Source organism: Balaenoptera musculus, chromosome X, assembly GCF_009873245.2.
Source record: "Balaenoptera musculus isolate JJ_BM4_2016_0621 chromosome X, mBalMus1.pri.v3, whole genome shotgun sequence".
NCBI classification, from domain to species: Eukaryota; Metazoa; Chordata; class Mammalia; order Artiodactyla; family Balaenopteridae; genus Balaenoptera; species Balaenoptera musculus.
The window spans coordinates 58778974-58797369 of record NC_045806.1 but is presented as its reverse complement, the minus strand read 5'-3'; the positions used below and the strand labels follow the sequence as shown (position 1 = coordinate 58797369).

Sequence of the window (18396 nt, the reverse complement as noted above, 5' to 3'; positions counted from 1 at the left end):
AATGAAGTAAATCGCTATGTTCTAACATGGAAGGATCTGTGACAAGTGTTTTTATGTACCAAAAAGCTAAATTCAGAATGATACATATAGGATGATCCTATCTAAACTAAACATACAATACTGCATATATATATGCACCTATACATATACTTATACAGAAATTTATCTCCATACATAGAAAACAACCTGGAAGGATACACTTCAAATTGATGTCATTAGAGCTGTTACCTGGTGGGGAGTGTTGGAGGAAGCCTGATTGGATATAAAAGTAGTCAAAAATGATTTTATATTTTACAAGGAGAATATATTCATCTGTGACTTCTGTGATGTTTTACGTAAGGTGGATAGCTGGTGGGAAGCAGCCGCATAGCACAGGGAGATCAGCTCGGTGCTTTGTGACCACCTGGAGGGGTGGGATAGGGAGGGTGGGAGGGAGGGAGATGCAAAAGGGAAGACATATGGGGACGTATGTATATGTATAACTGATTCACTTTGTTATAAGGCAGAAACTAACACGCCATTGTGGGGCAATTATACTCCAATAAAGATGTTAAAAAAAAAAAGAAAGAACTGTTTTAAAGTTTAATGAAGAAGTAACCAAAAATAACCAAAGGGAATTATCTTTTCAACAAATAGTTCTGGAACAACTGGATATCCATAAGTATAAAATGAACCTCTATCCATATCTTGTTTCATATTAAAAAGTTAACACAAAATGGATCATAGACCTAAATATAAAAACTAAAACTATTAAATTTCTAGAAGAACTCATAATCTGTATGACCTAAGGTTAGACAAATATTTCTTAGATACAATACCAAAAGCACAGTCCATAAAAGAAAAAAAAATGATAAATTGGACTTCATCATAATTAAATACTTCTGCTTTTCAAAAGGCATTGTTAAAATACAAAAGACAAACCACAGATGTGGAAAAAAATTTTCAAATCACATATCATATCTGATAAAAGATTTACATCCAGAATATATAAAGAACCCTTAAATAATAAGAAAAAACAGCCCAATTTTTTTAAATGGGCAAATCATTGGAACAGATAGTTCACCAAAGAAGATATATGGATGGCAAAAAAGCACATGAAAAGATATTGAGCATCATTAGCTTTCAGGGAAATGCAGAATAAAGCCATAATGATATATAAATACACACCTATTAGAATGGCCCAAATTAAAAGGGCTGACCTTCACAGGCAACAAAAGAAAGAATATATATATTACACTTCATCAAAATTAAAAACATTTGTGCATCAAAGAACTCCAGACAGTGAAAAACAACCCACAGAATGGGAGAAAATATTTGCAAATCATATATCTGATAAGGAATTAGTATCCAGAATGTTTAAAGAACTCCTACAACTCAACAATTTTAAAAAACAGACAACCCAATTCAGAAATAGGCAAAGGACTTGAATAGATATTTCTCCAAGAAGATATACAAATGGCTAATAAGCACATGAAAAGATGCTCAACATCACTAATCATTACGGAAATGCAAATCAAAATCACAATGAGGTATAATTTCTCATCCATTAAGGTGGCTATTATTTTTTTTAATGGAAAATAACAAGTGTTGGTGAAGACGTGGAGAAATCTGGAACTCTTGTGCATTGCTGATGGGAGTGTAAATGCCATTATGGAAAACAATTTGGCAGTTCCTCAAAAACTTAAACATAGAATTACCATATGATCCAGCAATTCTGCTTCTAGGTATAGATCCAAAAGAAATGAGAGAAGCAACTCAGATACTTGTACACCAATGTTCATTGCAGCAGTATTCATAATATCTAAAAGGTGGAAACAACCTGTGTCCATCAACAGAGAATGGACAAACTGCAGTGCATACAAGCAATGGAATATTATTCAGACTTAAAAAGCAGTGAAATTCTGAAACACGCTACAATACGGATGAACCTTGAAAACTTTATGCTAAGTGAAATAAGCCAGATACAAAAGGACAAATATTGTATGATTCCACTTATATAAGATACTTAGAATAGGCAGATTCACATAGAGAAAGTAGAATAGAGGTTACAAGGAGTTTAGGAGAAGGGGGGATAGGGGAACTACTGCTTAAGGGGTACAGAGTTTCTGTTTGGAAAGATGAAAAGGTTCTGAAAATGAATAATGGTGATGATTCACAACATGGTGAATGTATTTTTTTTAAAAATAAACAGTTACATAAAATAGAAAATGTCTTGTAAAATAGATACATATAGTAACAAGGACCTACTGTACAGCATAGGGAACTCTACTCAGTATTCTGTAATAACCTATATGGAAAAAGAATCTGAAAAAGAATGGATATATGTATATGTATAACTGAATCACTGTCCCGTACACCTGAAACTAACACAACATTGTAAATTAACTATACTCCAATATAAAATAAAAATTAAATTACAAAATAATTTTTATATTCTTATTTTTTTAAACATCTTTATTGGAGTATAATTGCTTTACAATGGCGTGTTACTTTCTGCTTTATAAGAAAGTGAATCAGTTATACATATACATATGTCCCCATATCTCTTCCCTCTTACATCTCCCTCCCTCCCACCCTCCCTATCCCACCCCTCTAAGTGGTCACAAAGCCCCGAGCTGGGGCTTCCCTGGTGGCACAGTGGTTGAGAATCTGCCTGCCACTGCAGGGAACACGGGTTCGGGCCCTGGTCTGGGAGGATCCCACATGCCGCGGAGCAACTGGGCCCGTGAGCCACAACTACTGAGCCTAACGTGCGTCTGGAGCCTGTGCTCTGCAACAAGAGAGTCCGCGATAGTGAGAGGCCCACGCACCGCGATGAAGAGTCGCCCCCGCTTGCCGCAACTAGAGAAAGCCCTCGCACAGAAACGAAGACCCAACACAGCCAAAAATAAATAAATAAATTAATTAATTAAAATAAAAAATACCCTAGGTAGTAAGTACTTAGTCCTCTGTGTATTAAAAAAAAAAAAACTATTCAAGTATAGTTGATTTACAATGTTGTGTTAGTTTCTTGTGTACAGTAAAGTGATTCAGTTATATATGCATATATATATATATATATTCCTTTTCATATTCTTTTCCATTATATGTTATTACAAGATTTTGAATATATTTCCCTGTGCTATACAATAGGACCTTGTCGTATATCTATTTTATATATAGTAGTTTGTATCTGCTAATCCCAAACTCCTAATTTATCCCTCCTCCCACTTTTCCCCTTTGGTAACCATAAGTTTCTTTTTTATGTCTCTGAGTCTGTTTCTGTTTCAGAAATAAGTTCATTTGTATCATATTTTATATTCCACATATAAGTGATATGATATGATAGTTGACTTTCTCTGTCTGACTTACCTCACTTAGTATGATAATCTCTATCTAGGTCCATCCATGTTGCTGCAAATGCTATTATTTCATACTTTTTTTTATAGGTGAGTAATATTACATTGTGTATATGTACCACATCTTCTTTATCCATTCATCTGTTGGTGGACATTTAGGTTGCTTCCATGTCTTGGCTATTGTAAACAGTGCTGCTATGAACATTGGGGTGCATGTATCTTTTCGATGTGAATGTACTTAATACCACTTAAATGTACATTTTATTTTTGTCTGTTTGTTTTTATGTTTTCGCCGCACCGAGCAGCATGCGGGATCTTAGTTCCCTGACCAGAGATCAAATCCATGCCCTGCAGTGGAAGCATGGAGTCTTAACCACTAGACCACCAGGGAAGTCCCCTAAAAGTACATTTTAAAATGGTCAAGGTGGTAAATCTTATGTATAGTTTACCCCAATAAAAAAAATAAGTTAAAGACTGATCTTAACATATGTTGGTGAGGATATGGAGCAACTGAAACACTGTTAATGGGAATGTAAAATAATACAACCTCTTTGGAAAACAGTTTGGCAATTTTTTCAAAAAGTTAAACATACATCTACCATATGACCTAGCCATTCCACCTGTAGGTATTCACCAAGAGAAATAAAAGCATTTGTTCATAAAAAGACTTGTATAGAAATGTTCATAGCAGCTTTATCTGTAATTGCCCAAAACTGGAAACAACCCAAATGTCTATCCAAAGGTGAATGGATAAATTAATTGTGGTATACATACATATATCCGTGTGTATATGTATATATACATACATGTGCTATATGATATATACAATGAGGTACTATTCAGCAATAAAAAGAATAAACTACTGATACATGCAACAACATGGATGAATTTCAAAATAATTATGCTGAGTGAAAGATGCTAGACAAAAAAAAATAGAGTACAGACTGGAAGATTTCCATTTATGCAAAATTCTAGAAAATGCAAATTAATCAATAGTGACAGAAAGCAGATCAACAGTTGCCTGGGAGTGCAGGGGGAGGAGCTGGAGTGAGGGGTTACAGTGAGACATGAGGAAACTTGGGGCTGATGGAATTTCACTATCTTAGTTGTGATGATGGTTGCATCGGGTGTATATGCACATCAAAATTTGTCAAACTGTATACTTTAAATATGTGCCATTTATTGTATGTCAATTATTCCTGAATAAAGCTGTTGAAAAAAAAAAATAAGTTTCAGAAGGAAGTAGCCAGACTGGTCAGGAGGGAATTGGAGCACTAATTCATTGACTGAGTCACTATGTTCTATGCATTTGATACATCATCTCTGATTCTTACAACAAACTGAGAGGTAAGTATGGTTATCCCTATTTTCCAGATAAGGCATCTGTGGTTCAGAGAGATGAAGCCATTTGCTCAAGGGCACACAGAGATAGATTTAAACTGTGCTCTTTCCATTCTGCCTCACTGTCTCCCAGCAATGTGAGAAAGTGAGGAGAAGGCTGTGCTGGTTCATCGATTGCTGACAATAAGTTGATCAGGGAATCTGAGGCATGAAAGGTTACTCTTTAAGATGGAGAGTGAGGGGCTTGGACTGCTCCACTCTTGGTGTGACTTATGAACATGAACCACTCATACACATAACTTCCCTCTGGCAATCTGGGACAGGATGCTGGGGATGTACATCTCAGTTCCCTACTCACCATGCGCTACATGATTTCATTTATGAAATGCTAAAGCAGTTCTTACAAAACAACAGAGAAAACAAAGATCATTCAATATATTGCAGTGAGAAAATTGATTAGGCATTTGGGGAAAAAATAGATTTTTTTCAGTTTATCTTTTATTCTATTTATCTTTATCAACCTCAAGTTGATAAAGAATTAAATACATGTTATTAAATAGAATTGAGTATTTAGCAGATCTTTGAACTGAAGGTAACCTTCTAAGCTTTGAAATGACGAGAAGAAATTACAAGAGAAAAGATCAACAGATCCGGCTATATAAAATTTTGAAACTTTGTACATAGAAAAATATAACCAAAAGGAAAGTAACTAATTGGTAAAAATATCTGCCTCAAATATGACAAAAGATGAACTTCTGCGAACTATAAAGCACTCATATGCAAATTGATCAGAAAAACACATCCCTCAGGGACTTCCCTGGTGGTCCAGTAGTTAAGACTCCGCGCTCCCAATGCAGGGGGCCTGGGTTCCATCCCACATGCCGCAACTAAGACACAGTGCGGCCAAATAAATACATAAATATTTTTAAAAAACACATCCCCCAAAGATTAATGGGCAGAGATACTTCACACAAGGGGAAATGGAACGAGTAAACAAGCGTATGGCAAAATGTTTAACCTCACTAGTGATTTTTTGAAGTGCAAATTCAAACAATTACGTTAGTAAAAGTTAAAAATAAGTGATTACCAGGCTGACACGAGTATAGTAAAATTGCAAGGATGCTCCGAGGAAGGTTGTTGGCAATACACATACACCACTATCAAAGTGTTCAGACTCTTAACACAGTGCTCCCTTTCCAACAGCTACTGCCAACCACTCCCATGGACTAAGCACGGATGTACCAGTTCTCCCAAATGGGAGTCTCCAGCCCAGACCATATACCTGAGCTCAGATTTGTGTCTATAAAACATCTCCAGCTGGTGCCCCCTCCCCCTCAGCCCCACATCACACACCAAGCATGCCTCCTCCTAGTTCCCAGTGAATGTACCACTGAGTCACCAAGCCAGAAACCTGGGAATCATCCTAATTACCTCTTTGTCCCTCACCCCTGCACATACGTCATTTCCCAGTCAGATCCTGCCAATACTTCATCTGCAATGTCTTTTGAATCTCCCCCCTCCTCCTCCGCCCCACAATCACAGACCTGGGTCCCACCCTTCTGTTTCTTGCTTGTGTTGTTGAAACAGCCCTGGCCCATCTCCTCCAAGCCACTCACACTTCCTTCAAACCATTCTACAAGGAGCAGTCGGAGTTATCTTTCTAAAGCACAAAGCTGATCCCGTACTCTTTAAAATCTTTCAGCGGCTCCCCATTGTCTACCTACAGGTTAAAGTCCAAATTCTTAAGATTTAACAGCCCTTCGTGTTCCAAACTGCCTCGCCACCATCTTTCCTCTGAAGATCTTCTCCTGGCTTTTCGTCCCCTCCTCCCAGCCTGCCTCTCCCATTGTAATGTGAATTCCTTGAGAGCAGGAACTAGATTTTAATCATCTCTATTTCCCTGGCTCATAATACAGAGCTTGACACAGAGTAGGCACTCAGTAAACGTTGGGTGAAGGAATGGTTTTATTCTAAGGTAATCATTCCACTGAAGGAAAAAGCCGTATAAAGGAAACTGTTCTCTGTAGCAACATTCATAATAAAGAAAGGGTACAAAAAACTAAATGTTCAACAATAAAGAACTTTTATTAATTATGGGATATCCATTTAATGGAATATGATGCAGCTGTTAAAATACTCATTATGAAGATTATGTAGCAACTCAGAAAGTTTTTATAATATAATAAAAGCAGAATACAAAATAGTCTGTACGCTAGGCCTAAAATTATGTAAAAGTATGCATGCACACAAACCGATCAGAATGAGAACAGGAACAGGAACAAATGAATACAGATGATGTGTTTAGGGTGTTTGGGGAGGTACTGTTTTGTGATTTTCTTAGCTCTTTCCCAATTCCCTTTATTGTTGTTAGAATGTCATTTGTCCATAAATACAAATTGACAGAGGAAAAAATATACTGAAAATGCTTTGATTCCGTCAAGTCCTTTGACAAGCTGTGGTACAAAAACAAACCAACCACTGACCTGGGAGGCAAGAGACCAGCCTCCCTACCCCATCCCCCACTCCCAACTAGCTGCGTGATCTTAAGTAAGATCTGCAGCTCTAACCAGCCATTTTTCCTATCCTCTCAAGCTGGAAGTCCCATGGTCTTTCCTCACTCCCAAGTGAACCCCCATCATAGCTGTTGGTTGCACCACCATCTTCCCAATGCCCTCAGACTGAATACCTCAAAATGCACCTTCTATTGTCTCATCATCTTCTCTCTCTCTAATCCCCACCTCCAATCAATTGCCCCTTCTTGCTAATAATGATCTATAGTATGCTTTACTATGGACCTAGTTTTAGACAAAGAGGAGTCCCTGCCCTCTTAGTGAATACTGCCTGATTGAAAAGAGCCAACCATTTTTTTTTCTCTCTTGCTCCTCTGCAGACTGCTGGGGGATGAAGTGGAGGGCAGAGACAGAGACATGTAAAATGGAACCTCCTCGGTTAGGAGCTTGACCCATGGTGGGAGGAGGTCAGGCAGAGGCTGGATGCTCTCAGGGATAGTACAGTGAGACTCGGCACAATGAGGGGGATGTTGACTCAGTTTGTTCATTCAACAAGTATTTACCAAGTGCTGGACATAGCGCTAAGCTCTCTGTTAGGTGGCAAATGTGAATTAGGGCAGGCTCTTTCATGGAGATACTCACAGTCTAGTGGAGGACAGATGAGGAAACTAGTCATTACAACCCAATCTGCTACTGTGTTGTCATCGAGTTTGAACCGAGGGCTCTGGGACAGAAGAATGTGGGATTAACCCTGCCTGAGGGGACCCGGGGCTCACAGAGCCAGAGGGACCTGAGCTGTATGCATCTCCAAGGCTGACAAGTGGGATTAGGTGCCCAGGAAGGGGGTTGGGCTATTCATGGCAGTTCCAAGCTGAGGGATCATCAGGTCCACAGGCAGGAGGCTTGAAAGAGGCGGCTTTGTCAGAGCAGTAATACCTTGGAGTGGCTTAAGCTTTGAGGTTTGGGATAGGGTAAGGGAGCAATGGGTGTCTGGGTGCAGGAGGCCGGAAGTGACGGGCAGAGGGACCTGAGGGGCTAGGCAGGAGGCCCAAGGGCAGTTTCAAAGTAGGGAAATCACATGATCGGATCTAAATTTTAGTTAGATAACTGGATGGTCTCTAATGTTCCCTCTCGTCCCTGAGACTTTATGGTAAGTGCTAAATGCGTTGTACAGAAATCGAGGGGCAGAGTTCAAGCAGAGATCCTACCCTCTCACGCCTTACCCTCCACCCCCTCGGTAATCTGCAGAGAAGGGAGAGAAAAAAATATTAATTCTTCCCAATTTACAGTATGGGCAGGTTGACTGGCTTGAAGGAACTTGGAAGAAGAAGCAGACAAAATATGTTTAAGAAATAATATTAGATATTCATTTCAATGTATTCTTTTTTTAATTTTATTTATTTATTTGAATTATAGTAGATTTACAAAATTGTGTTAGTTTCGGGAGTACAGCAAAGTGATTCAGATATATATATACGCATATATATGTATATGTGTATATATATATATTCCTTTTCAGATTCTTTTCCATTACAGTTTGTTACAAGATATTGAACTTAGCTCCCTGTGCTATACAGTAGGACCTTACTCATGTCAATGTATTCTATTGATTATATGATCATGTATATGTGGGACTTAAAGTAGCCTCACTTTGCCCTCTCCTCAAAGACAGGGAGCTTGTCTAGCTCATCTTTGTTTGTCCAGCACCTCACACAGAATCAGGCGCCCCAGAGGCGCTCGGTAAACACTGGAGGGGGGAGGGCGGAAAGGGGGGGAGGAACTCGCCCTTGGGAGACACCTCTTTTTCAGCAGCGGTTCCGAAGCCCCGGACCTCTGACCTCCCACCAGCAGGTGGCAAGATAGCGTCCCCGTGCGCCGCGAAAGGGCGGAGCTGGGCGGAGCATCCAAAGCCCCGGCGCGCGCAACCATGCACCCTTTTTTCTCTGCGCTCCGGAAATAGGTGGGCCTCTTTCCGTGCCTAGCACAGCCATGGTAAGGAAGCTTCCTTGCGAGCTCTTGGGACCCATCAGCCTCCATCCCCCAAGGGCTGGGGCTACCCGGGGCTGCGGGGCTCCCGCAGGGGGTGATCGGGTGGAGGCAAAGGGAGAGCGGCTGGTGGGGTGAGCCCAGGCGGGCTCAAGGGCTAGGGCGAACACCAGCTGTCGGCGGTGCGCTGTTGGGGGATGATCGGTTCGGCTGGCGGGAAGGCCTGGGTCTCCCGGCCGGGCACACCCGGTCACCGCATCATGCGGCCCTGGGAGGAGCGTCTTGCTTCCCAGGCCGGAGCCCCGGGTGGGCCCAGAGGACAGACATCGGGCCCGGGGCGGGTGGAGAAACTGTTTTTCCGTCGTGTTTTTGGCACGGCCTGACTTTACGTAGTGTGGCCAGTAAGCCTCTGTATACGACATTAAAAAGGTTTCCGCATTTTAAGGTGAAAAGTGATCTCACATTTAGAGTTTGAGTAAGCCACTGTTTGCACGTGGTTGTGCTGAGGTCAGATTAAATCTCGCATCTAACACTTTAAAACCTGACATATTTCGAGAAATTTTCTTGTTTGATAAGTAGAAGCACAGATTCTGGTCCGTTTCTGTTGCTGGCTGGCTGTGTGCCAGGAGGTCCAACCCCTGTCTATCACCAGCATAATGTCCTAGTAAAAACAGCCTCTAGAAGCATACGCACTTTTAAGTGGTAGTGTATAAACATATAAATAATTAGTAAACAAGAAACAGTGTTGTGAAAGACAGTTAACATTCTCTGTACAAGGAAAAGGGTGGTTGCGGTTTGTGAAACCTATAGTGTTTTGCTGTATACTATGTAGCATTTGCTTCTCTGCCTTTAATCACGGCCCTGTGCTTTTTACATTGTACACATTTTGCTGAAGAGGAAACAGATGCTGTTCTTTAGAGAATAGTTGTAGCTGTGTAAACTGTTCTTGAAAAGACCTGAAACTGTTTAACAGTATTAAAATCGAAAACTCCTTCAGGCTCGTGGTCCCAAGAAGCACCTGAAGCGTGTAGCAGCTCCAAAGCATTGGATGCTGGATAAACTGACTGGTGTGTTTGTAAGTATCATTTTATTGTAAGCATGTTTTTTATGTTGTAAGTATCTTAAGGGATGTGTTTTCTCTTTTACAGTTTTATCGAGATATGATTGATGTATTTAAGGGACACACTTTATACTGCTCCTTTATGTGTCAGGTATCCCTGATTACTGTATCCTGAGTTACTCTCTTAAGGGCCCTGTGCTATCTGGCTGTGCCCCACCTCTTACCTAATAATTCTGTGCCTCATTTCTTCCACATACCACATGGATGCAGGACCTCAAATGTTCTTAACAGGCCTGGTCCTCTGAAAGGAAAATGCTGTAAAATTTTAAAGGTCTGGAATAGTTTTGCACACTTTGAATACCCCTTGTTTACCCCCAATGGGGGGGGGCGGGTGACAGTCTGGTGAATCTCAGGATTTGAGAGGTAGTTTGAGTGAATCCCACCAATAGTTTAAGATAACTTTTAAAATCATTTTACAGGCTCCTCGTCCATCTACCGGTCCCCACAAGCTGAGGGAATGCCTCCCTCTAATTATTTTCCTAAGGAACAGACTTAAATATGCCCTAACAGGAGATGAAGTAAAGAAGATCTGCATGCAACGTTTCATTAAGATTGATAGCAAGGTCCGCACTGATATAACTTACCCTGCTGGTTTTATGGGTGAGTGGTTAGTGGGGGGCACTTGGTGGTGCTCCTTGATTTTTTTTTATCTCCCTCTCTAAAGTGGTGGGCTTTTTCAGTCTCTCAGAAATAAAGCATGACTTTCCCTCTCAAGAGTTTTACTTCCATATTGTAGGGCTGCAAATCATAAATTATTTCTCAAAACCAAATTTCAATTCACTTAAGATTTTACGGGTCATAAAAACAGGATTTTGAAACATTAAAGATTAGCTAGCTGTCATTGATCTTAGGAATCCTTGTTAATATTAGAAATGGGAAGCATACGGGGTTTTTTTCCCGTATAGTGTGGTTATTGTTCAGCATGGGGGTACTGGGGGTCACTATAGTAACCTTAGTTATTACCATTTGATATCAGATGTCATCAGCATTGACAAGACTGGAGAGAATTTTCGTCTGATCTATGACACCAAGGGTCGCTTTGCTGTTCATCGTATTACACCTGAGGAGGCCAAGGTGAGTGTTGCAAGCAGGCTGGGCCTTCGTTTAGTAAAAGTACTTGATTGTAACTTACAGCCTGAATTAAGTACATGGGCTGATCCACTGTGGTGAGGTAGGTAGATTAGAATTACTCATAATCTTATACCTGGAAACAGCCAGTCAAGTTAACATCCTCAACAGAGTGCTTTTCATGGCAGAAATGAATTCTAGCTGAGCAGTGACTTCTGGTTGCCTTTTTTTGCGGCAAGGAGTGATTCCTAGGAACGTTTGAGTATCTGAAGTATGGGTCCTTTAAGGATAAAGGGCCAGAAAACCAATATCTAGTTCAATCCTACTGGCCCTTTGTCTAGCTTTACTCTGGGGAGGGGAAAGGTATTAGTGGAGGGGACCGGTAACCCTTGGGGCACTAGTTTGAGATAACTCAAAAAAGGTTACAGCCATTGATTATTTAATCCAGTTTGTTGTGATGGTTTTATGCAAAAGTTCATGGCTTCTTGAATTATTGGCTGTAAGTGAAGGTTAATTCAATTGGATGATTCAGCTCCTAATTTCCTTAGCTACCTTGTTACCAGCAGGCTGGAGGGCACATCCATTGGCATCAAGGTGATTTGATTTACTTAAAGGATGTCTTGGGGAGTGAAATGCTTTGTGAAATTGTTGATTAGATGAACTGGTAATACAATTGCAGTTTGTGAGACAAAACTCAATTGTGATGTAGAGGGAGCCATTAAGAGGCACTTGTTAGCTGTCTGGGTGAGTTGGAGGGAAGAATTCAGCCGCCCCTTGAGACTTAAACGACCTGGGAAAGGGGAGGTGATTTGCATTGGAGCGGGGAGGAAATGGTGGTGATCATCCCTCCACCTGGGAGTTTGAGGTTGTGAGGCCTTCAGTGCTTTGAACTTTTAACCTTGGGGGTGATGCAGTACTACAGAGGAAATACATAATAAGAAATAGGAAGGCTAGCCTAGAAGGGGGCAGTGTGCAAGATGAATTTATGGGGGCGTGGGAAGAAAAGTCAGGGACCCCATTATTCAGCTGCAGCTCAGGAAACAGGCTGTTCTGTGTGGGGGCTGGTACCTTCAGCTGCTGGTTGCACCTTTAAGCTGGTGATCTTGAACAAACTGTTTCTTGTACTCTGGAGCATAGTGCATGTGAGCTAGACTAATGTGGCTAACCCTTGTGTGTTTCAGTATAAGTTATGCAAAGTGAGAAAGATCTTTGTGGGGACAAAAGGAATCCCTCATCTGGTGACCCATGATGCTCGCACCATCCGCTACCCTGATCCCCTCATCAAGGTGAATGACACCATTCAGATTGATTTGGAGACTGGCAAGATTACTGATTTCATCAAATTTGACACTGGTAAGCAGGCTCTGCTACATAGGCATTCTCTTTAAAGGCCAGGCATAAGAGCTGTTCTTTACTTTTATTTTTAAGTTAATTTAATCAAGCCCTATGACTTGCACAGGGCCTGGGTACAGGGTTTTGTTTGGCGTTTTGGGGGCTCGAGGTGATTCTGATGTGCGCCTAGTTAGCAACCAAAGCTAGATGTCTTTTGTTGATGTAGTAACAGATTGGGAAGGAGGTAACTCTTAGTTTTAAGAAATGTTCAGAGAATCTGTAAAGCCTTATGGTGTCTCATTTCGGCATGGCTTTGTGGTGGCAATGAGGGTTAGAGAGAGGAATATGTTGTGAATTGCGGGGAGGGAAGTCAGCTAAGAATGTTTTCAATGGGGAGGTGTGAGAAGCTGTGAACGGGTAACTGCTCCAATGCCCAGGTGTATGGTATTTTTACCTCAGGGATCCAAGTGCTTAGAATATTCTGTGTGGCAGAGGTGAGGTCTTGTATAACACGTTCTCAGGCCTGCTCCAGATCTCAAAAGCCTCTTCATCCATGGAAATGGCTTGAGGGCTGGGCAGGGAAGTCTAACAAAAAAGCGAACAAACTTAATTGAGATAACAGCCCTTTGTAATGCTGTCATCATCCCCCAAATCTGTTTGCAACAGTAGCAGAGAATTGTGCCTTGGAGGAACAGCAGTAGTCCAGGCAAGACATGGTAAGGACCTAGTGAGGTGGGTGCAGTGGAGTTTATTACATTTATTAGCTGTGCAGGAAGGATAGGGCAAATCTTAAAAGAGGGCCCTGAGAGTTCTAGCTTGGGTAACAGATCCATAGAAGTGAATTCAACTGGGGAAAAAAAATTAACTTTGTTGCAGACCTGTCTAACTTTGTTGCAAACCTGTCTCTGTCATTCACTACACAGGGCAGGGTTCCTTGCTCTGAGCAGATTGTCTGTTCCTTCCTGCCTAGGTAACCTGTGCATGGTGACTGGAGGTGCTAACCTGGGAAGAATTGGTGTGATCACTAACCGGGAGAGACATCCTGGTTCTTTTGATGTAGTTCATGTGAAAGATGCCAACGGCAATAGCTTTGCCACCCGGCTCTCCAACATTTTCGTTATTGGCAAAGTAAGTCTGGGTCTCTCTGTCTTCTCTCTAGTCCAGAGAAACCTGTACAATGCAGGTACTGCTGGGATTGCAGTGCCTGGCTCCTGCTGGCTCTGCTGAACCTAGTGTAGAGCCTCCTCTGGGATAGGGCTCACAACAGGGCTGAGGCAGATCTGTGTGTTTTCAGTGTCAGAGAATCAGCAGCGGACCAGTTCACACCTGGGTTGGTGGAAAGTGCCAGTAATGGGATGAATATACCTTATAGTTAGGTTCTTTAATTTGTGCCTGTGTTGAGGCGGGGTGGGGGTGCTTTTTGAAACTAATGCTTGGCCTTGGGCACTATTTCAGTACTTCTGAGACTAATTATGAAGGGTATTGTAGTTTGCATCTACAGATACGGGCAACAAGTTTAAAGTGGTTATTTCTGATAAACCAGCATCAAAGTGTCTTAAGACTGCCTGACTGTTGCTGAGTGTTTTCACAGACAGGCTTCTCTGTTCCTCTAGATGAGAAGACAAATGTAGCATGTGCCATCCTGTTGATGGTGTGTAGCAGGTTTTGATTCTCCTTGTTTTCTCCTCCAGGGCAACAAACCATGGATCTCTCTTCCTCGTGGAAAGGGTATCCGCCTTACCATTGCTGAGGAGAGAGACAAGAGACTGGCAGCCAAACAGAGCAGTGGATAAAATGATCTCTAAGTGACGTGACTGGGAGAGTCTTTTTACTTACGGATAATACTACATAATGAAAAGCCTCTTTAGTGTTTGTTGTGGTTTGTGTTTGTTTGTTTGCTTTGATTTACATTTTCCTTTCTACTTTATAACATGAAAAGTAGATTGAATTTTCAGGCAGGCTTGGGCATTCTGGGATGTGAATCTGTGTCTCCTATAGGCTGGACCTGGGTGGTGGTGGAAGAACACATCAAACTTGGCAAAGAAGGAGCAGCAAGTAACCAAAGAATGGAGAGAGCCAGGGAAGCCCATAAGGCCAAGCTCCCTTACTTGGCTGGGACCTCATTTACGCTGTTCTCTTAGCCTTTTTTTTAAGAAATGATTGCCCTCTTTGGTCTTCATTGCACTACCCATACACAAGCCTGGCTCATCTGTTTTTCCCATGTCTGTGTCCAGCTTTGGATACAGGTCATTATAAAGTTATGGGCTCTTGATGTTGTGAAGCAGTGCACTTGCTTGGACTTAGTCCTCTATCATTCTCCAGCTGCCACAGCATTCAGTCCTCAGGACTGCAAAAACATGTTTGCTTGCCAGTCTCAAGAAGAGGTGCCCCTGCTGCAAGGGGCCAGCTGTTTAGATCTGTTCCTCATTTTAAGCCCTGGGTCTGTTACAAGAGTGTCAATTACCCTGCAGTGTGATAACAACCAGCTCTCCTTCCTGTTACCCTACAATGTGCATCTTCCTGCTGAGAACCAAAACCACCTTGGCTGCCTATAGCAGGGCTTTTCAATCTTCATACTATTGGGCCAGATAACTTGTGGGTGGCTGTCCTGTGTATTGTGGGATGTTGAGCAGCATCTCTGGCTTCTACCCGCCAGATGTTAACATGCCCTTCTGTTCTTCCCTGTTGTGATAACCAGAAACTGACTTGAGCCGTAGCCAGATCCCCCATGGGAGCAAAATTGCCCTGTGTTAAGAACCACTGCCCTCTAGATCTCACCATCACCTTCATTTAACATCTTATTGCAGACCACTTAATCTCCCTTGCCCCTCATGGCAGGATTTGGAGTCAAAAACAGTTGTTTTGGACGTCTTCCTCCATCTGAGGCATGATGAACCTGTGAAATCATTGCATATTTAACTGGGCATGTCTAATGATCATCTCTGGTGCCCAGGCCTGTGGTCCAGTAGATGAGGAAGCCTGCTGAGGAGCTGTGGCTTGGGACAGCGTCTCCACTCCTGGCTGCGTCCTGGGCTTGGAGTCAAGCAGTAGAATACTGACTGGTCTTGCCAAAGAACTGAGCAACATACAAACTAGTCAGCGAAAGTAGGAGGCACGCCCAGGTGTCTCCCAAGCCCAGGTTTGACCCCACAGGGCATCTCTGCCTTCCATATTGCGGACTAAAGCACAATTGGCTGGGGCCACAGGACTGCTGCTTAAGCAGAAGAAAGGGAATTTCTGCAGAACTGGGTCCAGCCAAATCCAGTGGGAGACGGGTGTGGAAGTGGGCTTGCCAGACAAGTTATTTCAGCCTAATTCTCTTGCCAGGAGTGGAGCTTATCCAGAAAGGTAGTTACGATGAGGGGCCAGATCAGAAGTAATCTTTATGGTGCCCCTTGAGAAACAGGCAGGGAAGACTGAAAGGCTAGAGGGCAGGGGTCTCTTGAGTGCTGGTGGATTCTCTTGTACTTTCTTTCTAGGTTTGTCCTGAGTCTCAGCAGACGATGGAAATGATTTGAATTTTAGCTAAGGAACCAAAGCAAATATGGGGGATGAAAGGCCTCCAAGTTGGTTCTTTCCACAAGTGCAGTGGTTTCCTAGATGCTGACTGGCCAGCCATCTTTTCCAAATGCGGAATTGGTGTTATTTGGCTGCATTCTATTCACATCACCAGAATTTTTAAACATTTTAAGTTTATTTTGGTTATTTGTTAAACTAGCACGGGGATTTTTTTTTTTAAGCAACTAGTCCCAATGTGGGGAAGATTTCCATCCTCATACCAAGTTGTATCGGTGGACTTAGCGAAAGCAGCCTGTATCATTAGAATGAGCTACAGTTTCCAAATATATGGCTTGAATCTTTGTAGGCTTAAGAAGGCTTCCAATTTGATTCATAAAATCTTAGAGCTGGAGGGAATCTTAGAGATCATCTCAGCAGAAAGGCAGACAAATGGTCCCAAGATAAAACTGACTGAAGCAAGCAGAACTTTATTGGGTTTGGTTTACTTCCCTTGTGCCTTTAGCAGACTGGGCCTCATGCTCCACTCAGGGCAGCACAGCACAGATTTGAATGAGAACGAGAATACAAACAGCTAGGACTTGTGTAGAACCTTATAGTTCTACAAGAGCCCTCTTGATTCTTTGAGATCCAAATCCTGTGTTGTTTCTAAACCAGATGTTAAAGAAGGGCCATAGCCACCCCTCTGCCCCCTGACCCATGCCAATCAGCTCTATACAAAGTCTTTCCCATTTCACGGCAAATGCCGTCTTACCAGTTACTCAAGTCAAACATTTTGGACTTGTCCTTGATTCTACTCCTTTTCTTATGTTCCACACATAATTTTATTAGAAAATTCTGTTGGTTCTACCTGCAAAGTATATCCAGAGTCCACATTGGGTGATATTTAGGAATTATTGGTCATTTTTTACATGATAATCATAAAGAGTCCTTATCTTTCCGTGACACATAATGAAAGGTTTGCAGAAGAAATGACAAGCAATCTGGAATTTGCTTTAAAATAATCTAGTGGGTGAGGAATATCAATGAAACAGGATTGACCATGTACTGATAATGTTGAAGCTGGGTTATGAGTACATGGGGTTCATTACACCAGTCACAACACTTCTGTATGTTTCTTTTTGGCTGCATTGGATCTTCATTGCTGTGCATGGGCTTTCTCTGGTTGCAGAAAGCAGGATCTACTCTTCATTGTGGAGCACAGGCTTCTCATTGCGGTGGCTTCTCTTGTTGCGGAGCACGGGCTTCAGTAGTTGCAGCACATGGGCTCAGTAGTTCTGGAGCACGGGCTTCAGTAGTTGCAGCACGTGGGCTCAGTAGCTGTGGGGCACGGGCTTAGTTGCTCCACAGCATGTGGGATCTTCCCGGACCAGGGATTTATCTTTGGCTGTGTTGGGTCTTCGTTGCTGCGTGCAGGCTTTCTCTAGTTGCGGTGAGTGGGGGCTACTCTTCGTTGCGGTGCGCAGGCTTCTCATTGCGGTGGCTTCTCTTGTTGCAGAGCATGGGCTCTAGGCACACGGGCTTCAGTAGTTGTGGCTCACAGGCTCAGTAGTTGCAGCGCACACATTTAGTTGCTCCGCAGCATGTGGGATCTTCCCGGACCAGGGCTCAAACCCGTTTCCCCTGCATTGGCAGGCAGATTCTTAACCACTGCACCAACAGGGCAGTCCCCTCTGTATATGTTTGACATTTTTCACAATAAACTTATAAAGGGACAAAAAAATGGTAAGGTGTCTGCCCTCCCCCGGCCCCCAAACAATATCAGACCACTTCTCATCACCTGCATTGCTACTACCCTGGTCTGAGCCACCAACAACTCTGGCCTACATTATAGATTATAACATTAACCCCTGACTGGCTTCCTGGCTTCCATCCTTACCCCCTACAGTCTCAACCCAGCAGCCAGAGGAACCCTGTTTAAAGTGTGTAAGTTAGGTCACTCCTCTGCTCAGAGGCCCCAGTGGCTCCCATCTCACTCAGACTAAAATCCACCGTCATCACAAGGCCCCATGAGGCCCCCTACAATCTGGCCTCTGACTTCATCTCCTACTACTCTCCCCCTGGATCAATCTGTGCCAGCCACACTGGCCTCCTGCTGTTTATTTTTTGTTTGTTTCGTTTTTGTCTTGTTTTTTTTAGTGTTTTGTTTCTCCTGCTGTTTCTTGAACAAGAGAGGTACTCTCCT

At 42.4% G+C, this 18396-nt stretch overlaps 1 protein-coding gene across 1 annotated transcript; it reads left to right on the top strand.

The window, feature by feature from the left end:
- The first annotated feature begins 9092 nt into the window (after positions 1-9092).
- Positions 9093-14567, top strand: RPS4X (ribosomal protein S4 X-linked). The gene is made up of 7 exons (XM_036840612.1): positions 9093-9181; positions 10173-10250; positions 10715-10895; positions 11272-11369; positions 12545-12716; positions 13666-13823; positions 14387-14567. The coding sequence occupies exons 1-7, from the start codon at positions 9179-9181 to the stop codon at positions 14486-14488; spliced, it is 792 nt and encodes a 263-aa protein (XP_036696507.1). The 5' UTR covers positions 9093-9178; the 3' UTR covers positions 14489-14567.
- Positions 14568-18396: the final 3829 nt, after the last annotated feature.

Excerpts from the sequence above, each read along its gene's own strand:
- RPS4X (XM_036840612.1), top strand. Across the intron at positions 10,251-10,714 it reads ATAAACTGACTGGTGTGTTT|GCTCCTCGTCCATCTACCGG; the intron begins GTAAGTATCATT and ends ATCATTTTACAG. Across the intron at positions 13,824-14,386 it reads ACATTTTCGTTATTGGCAAA|GGCAACAAACCATGGATCTC; the intron begins GTAAGTCTGGGT and ends TTTCTCCTCCAG.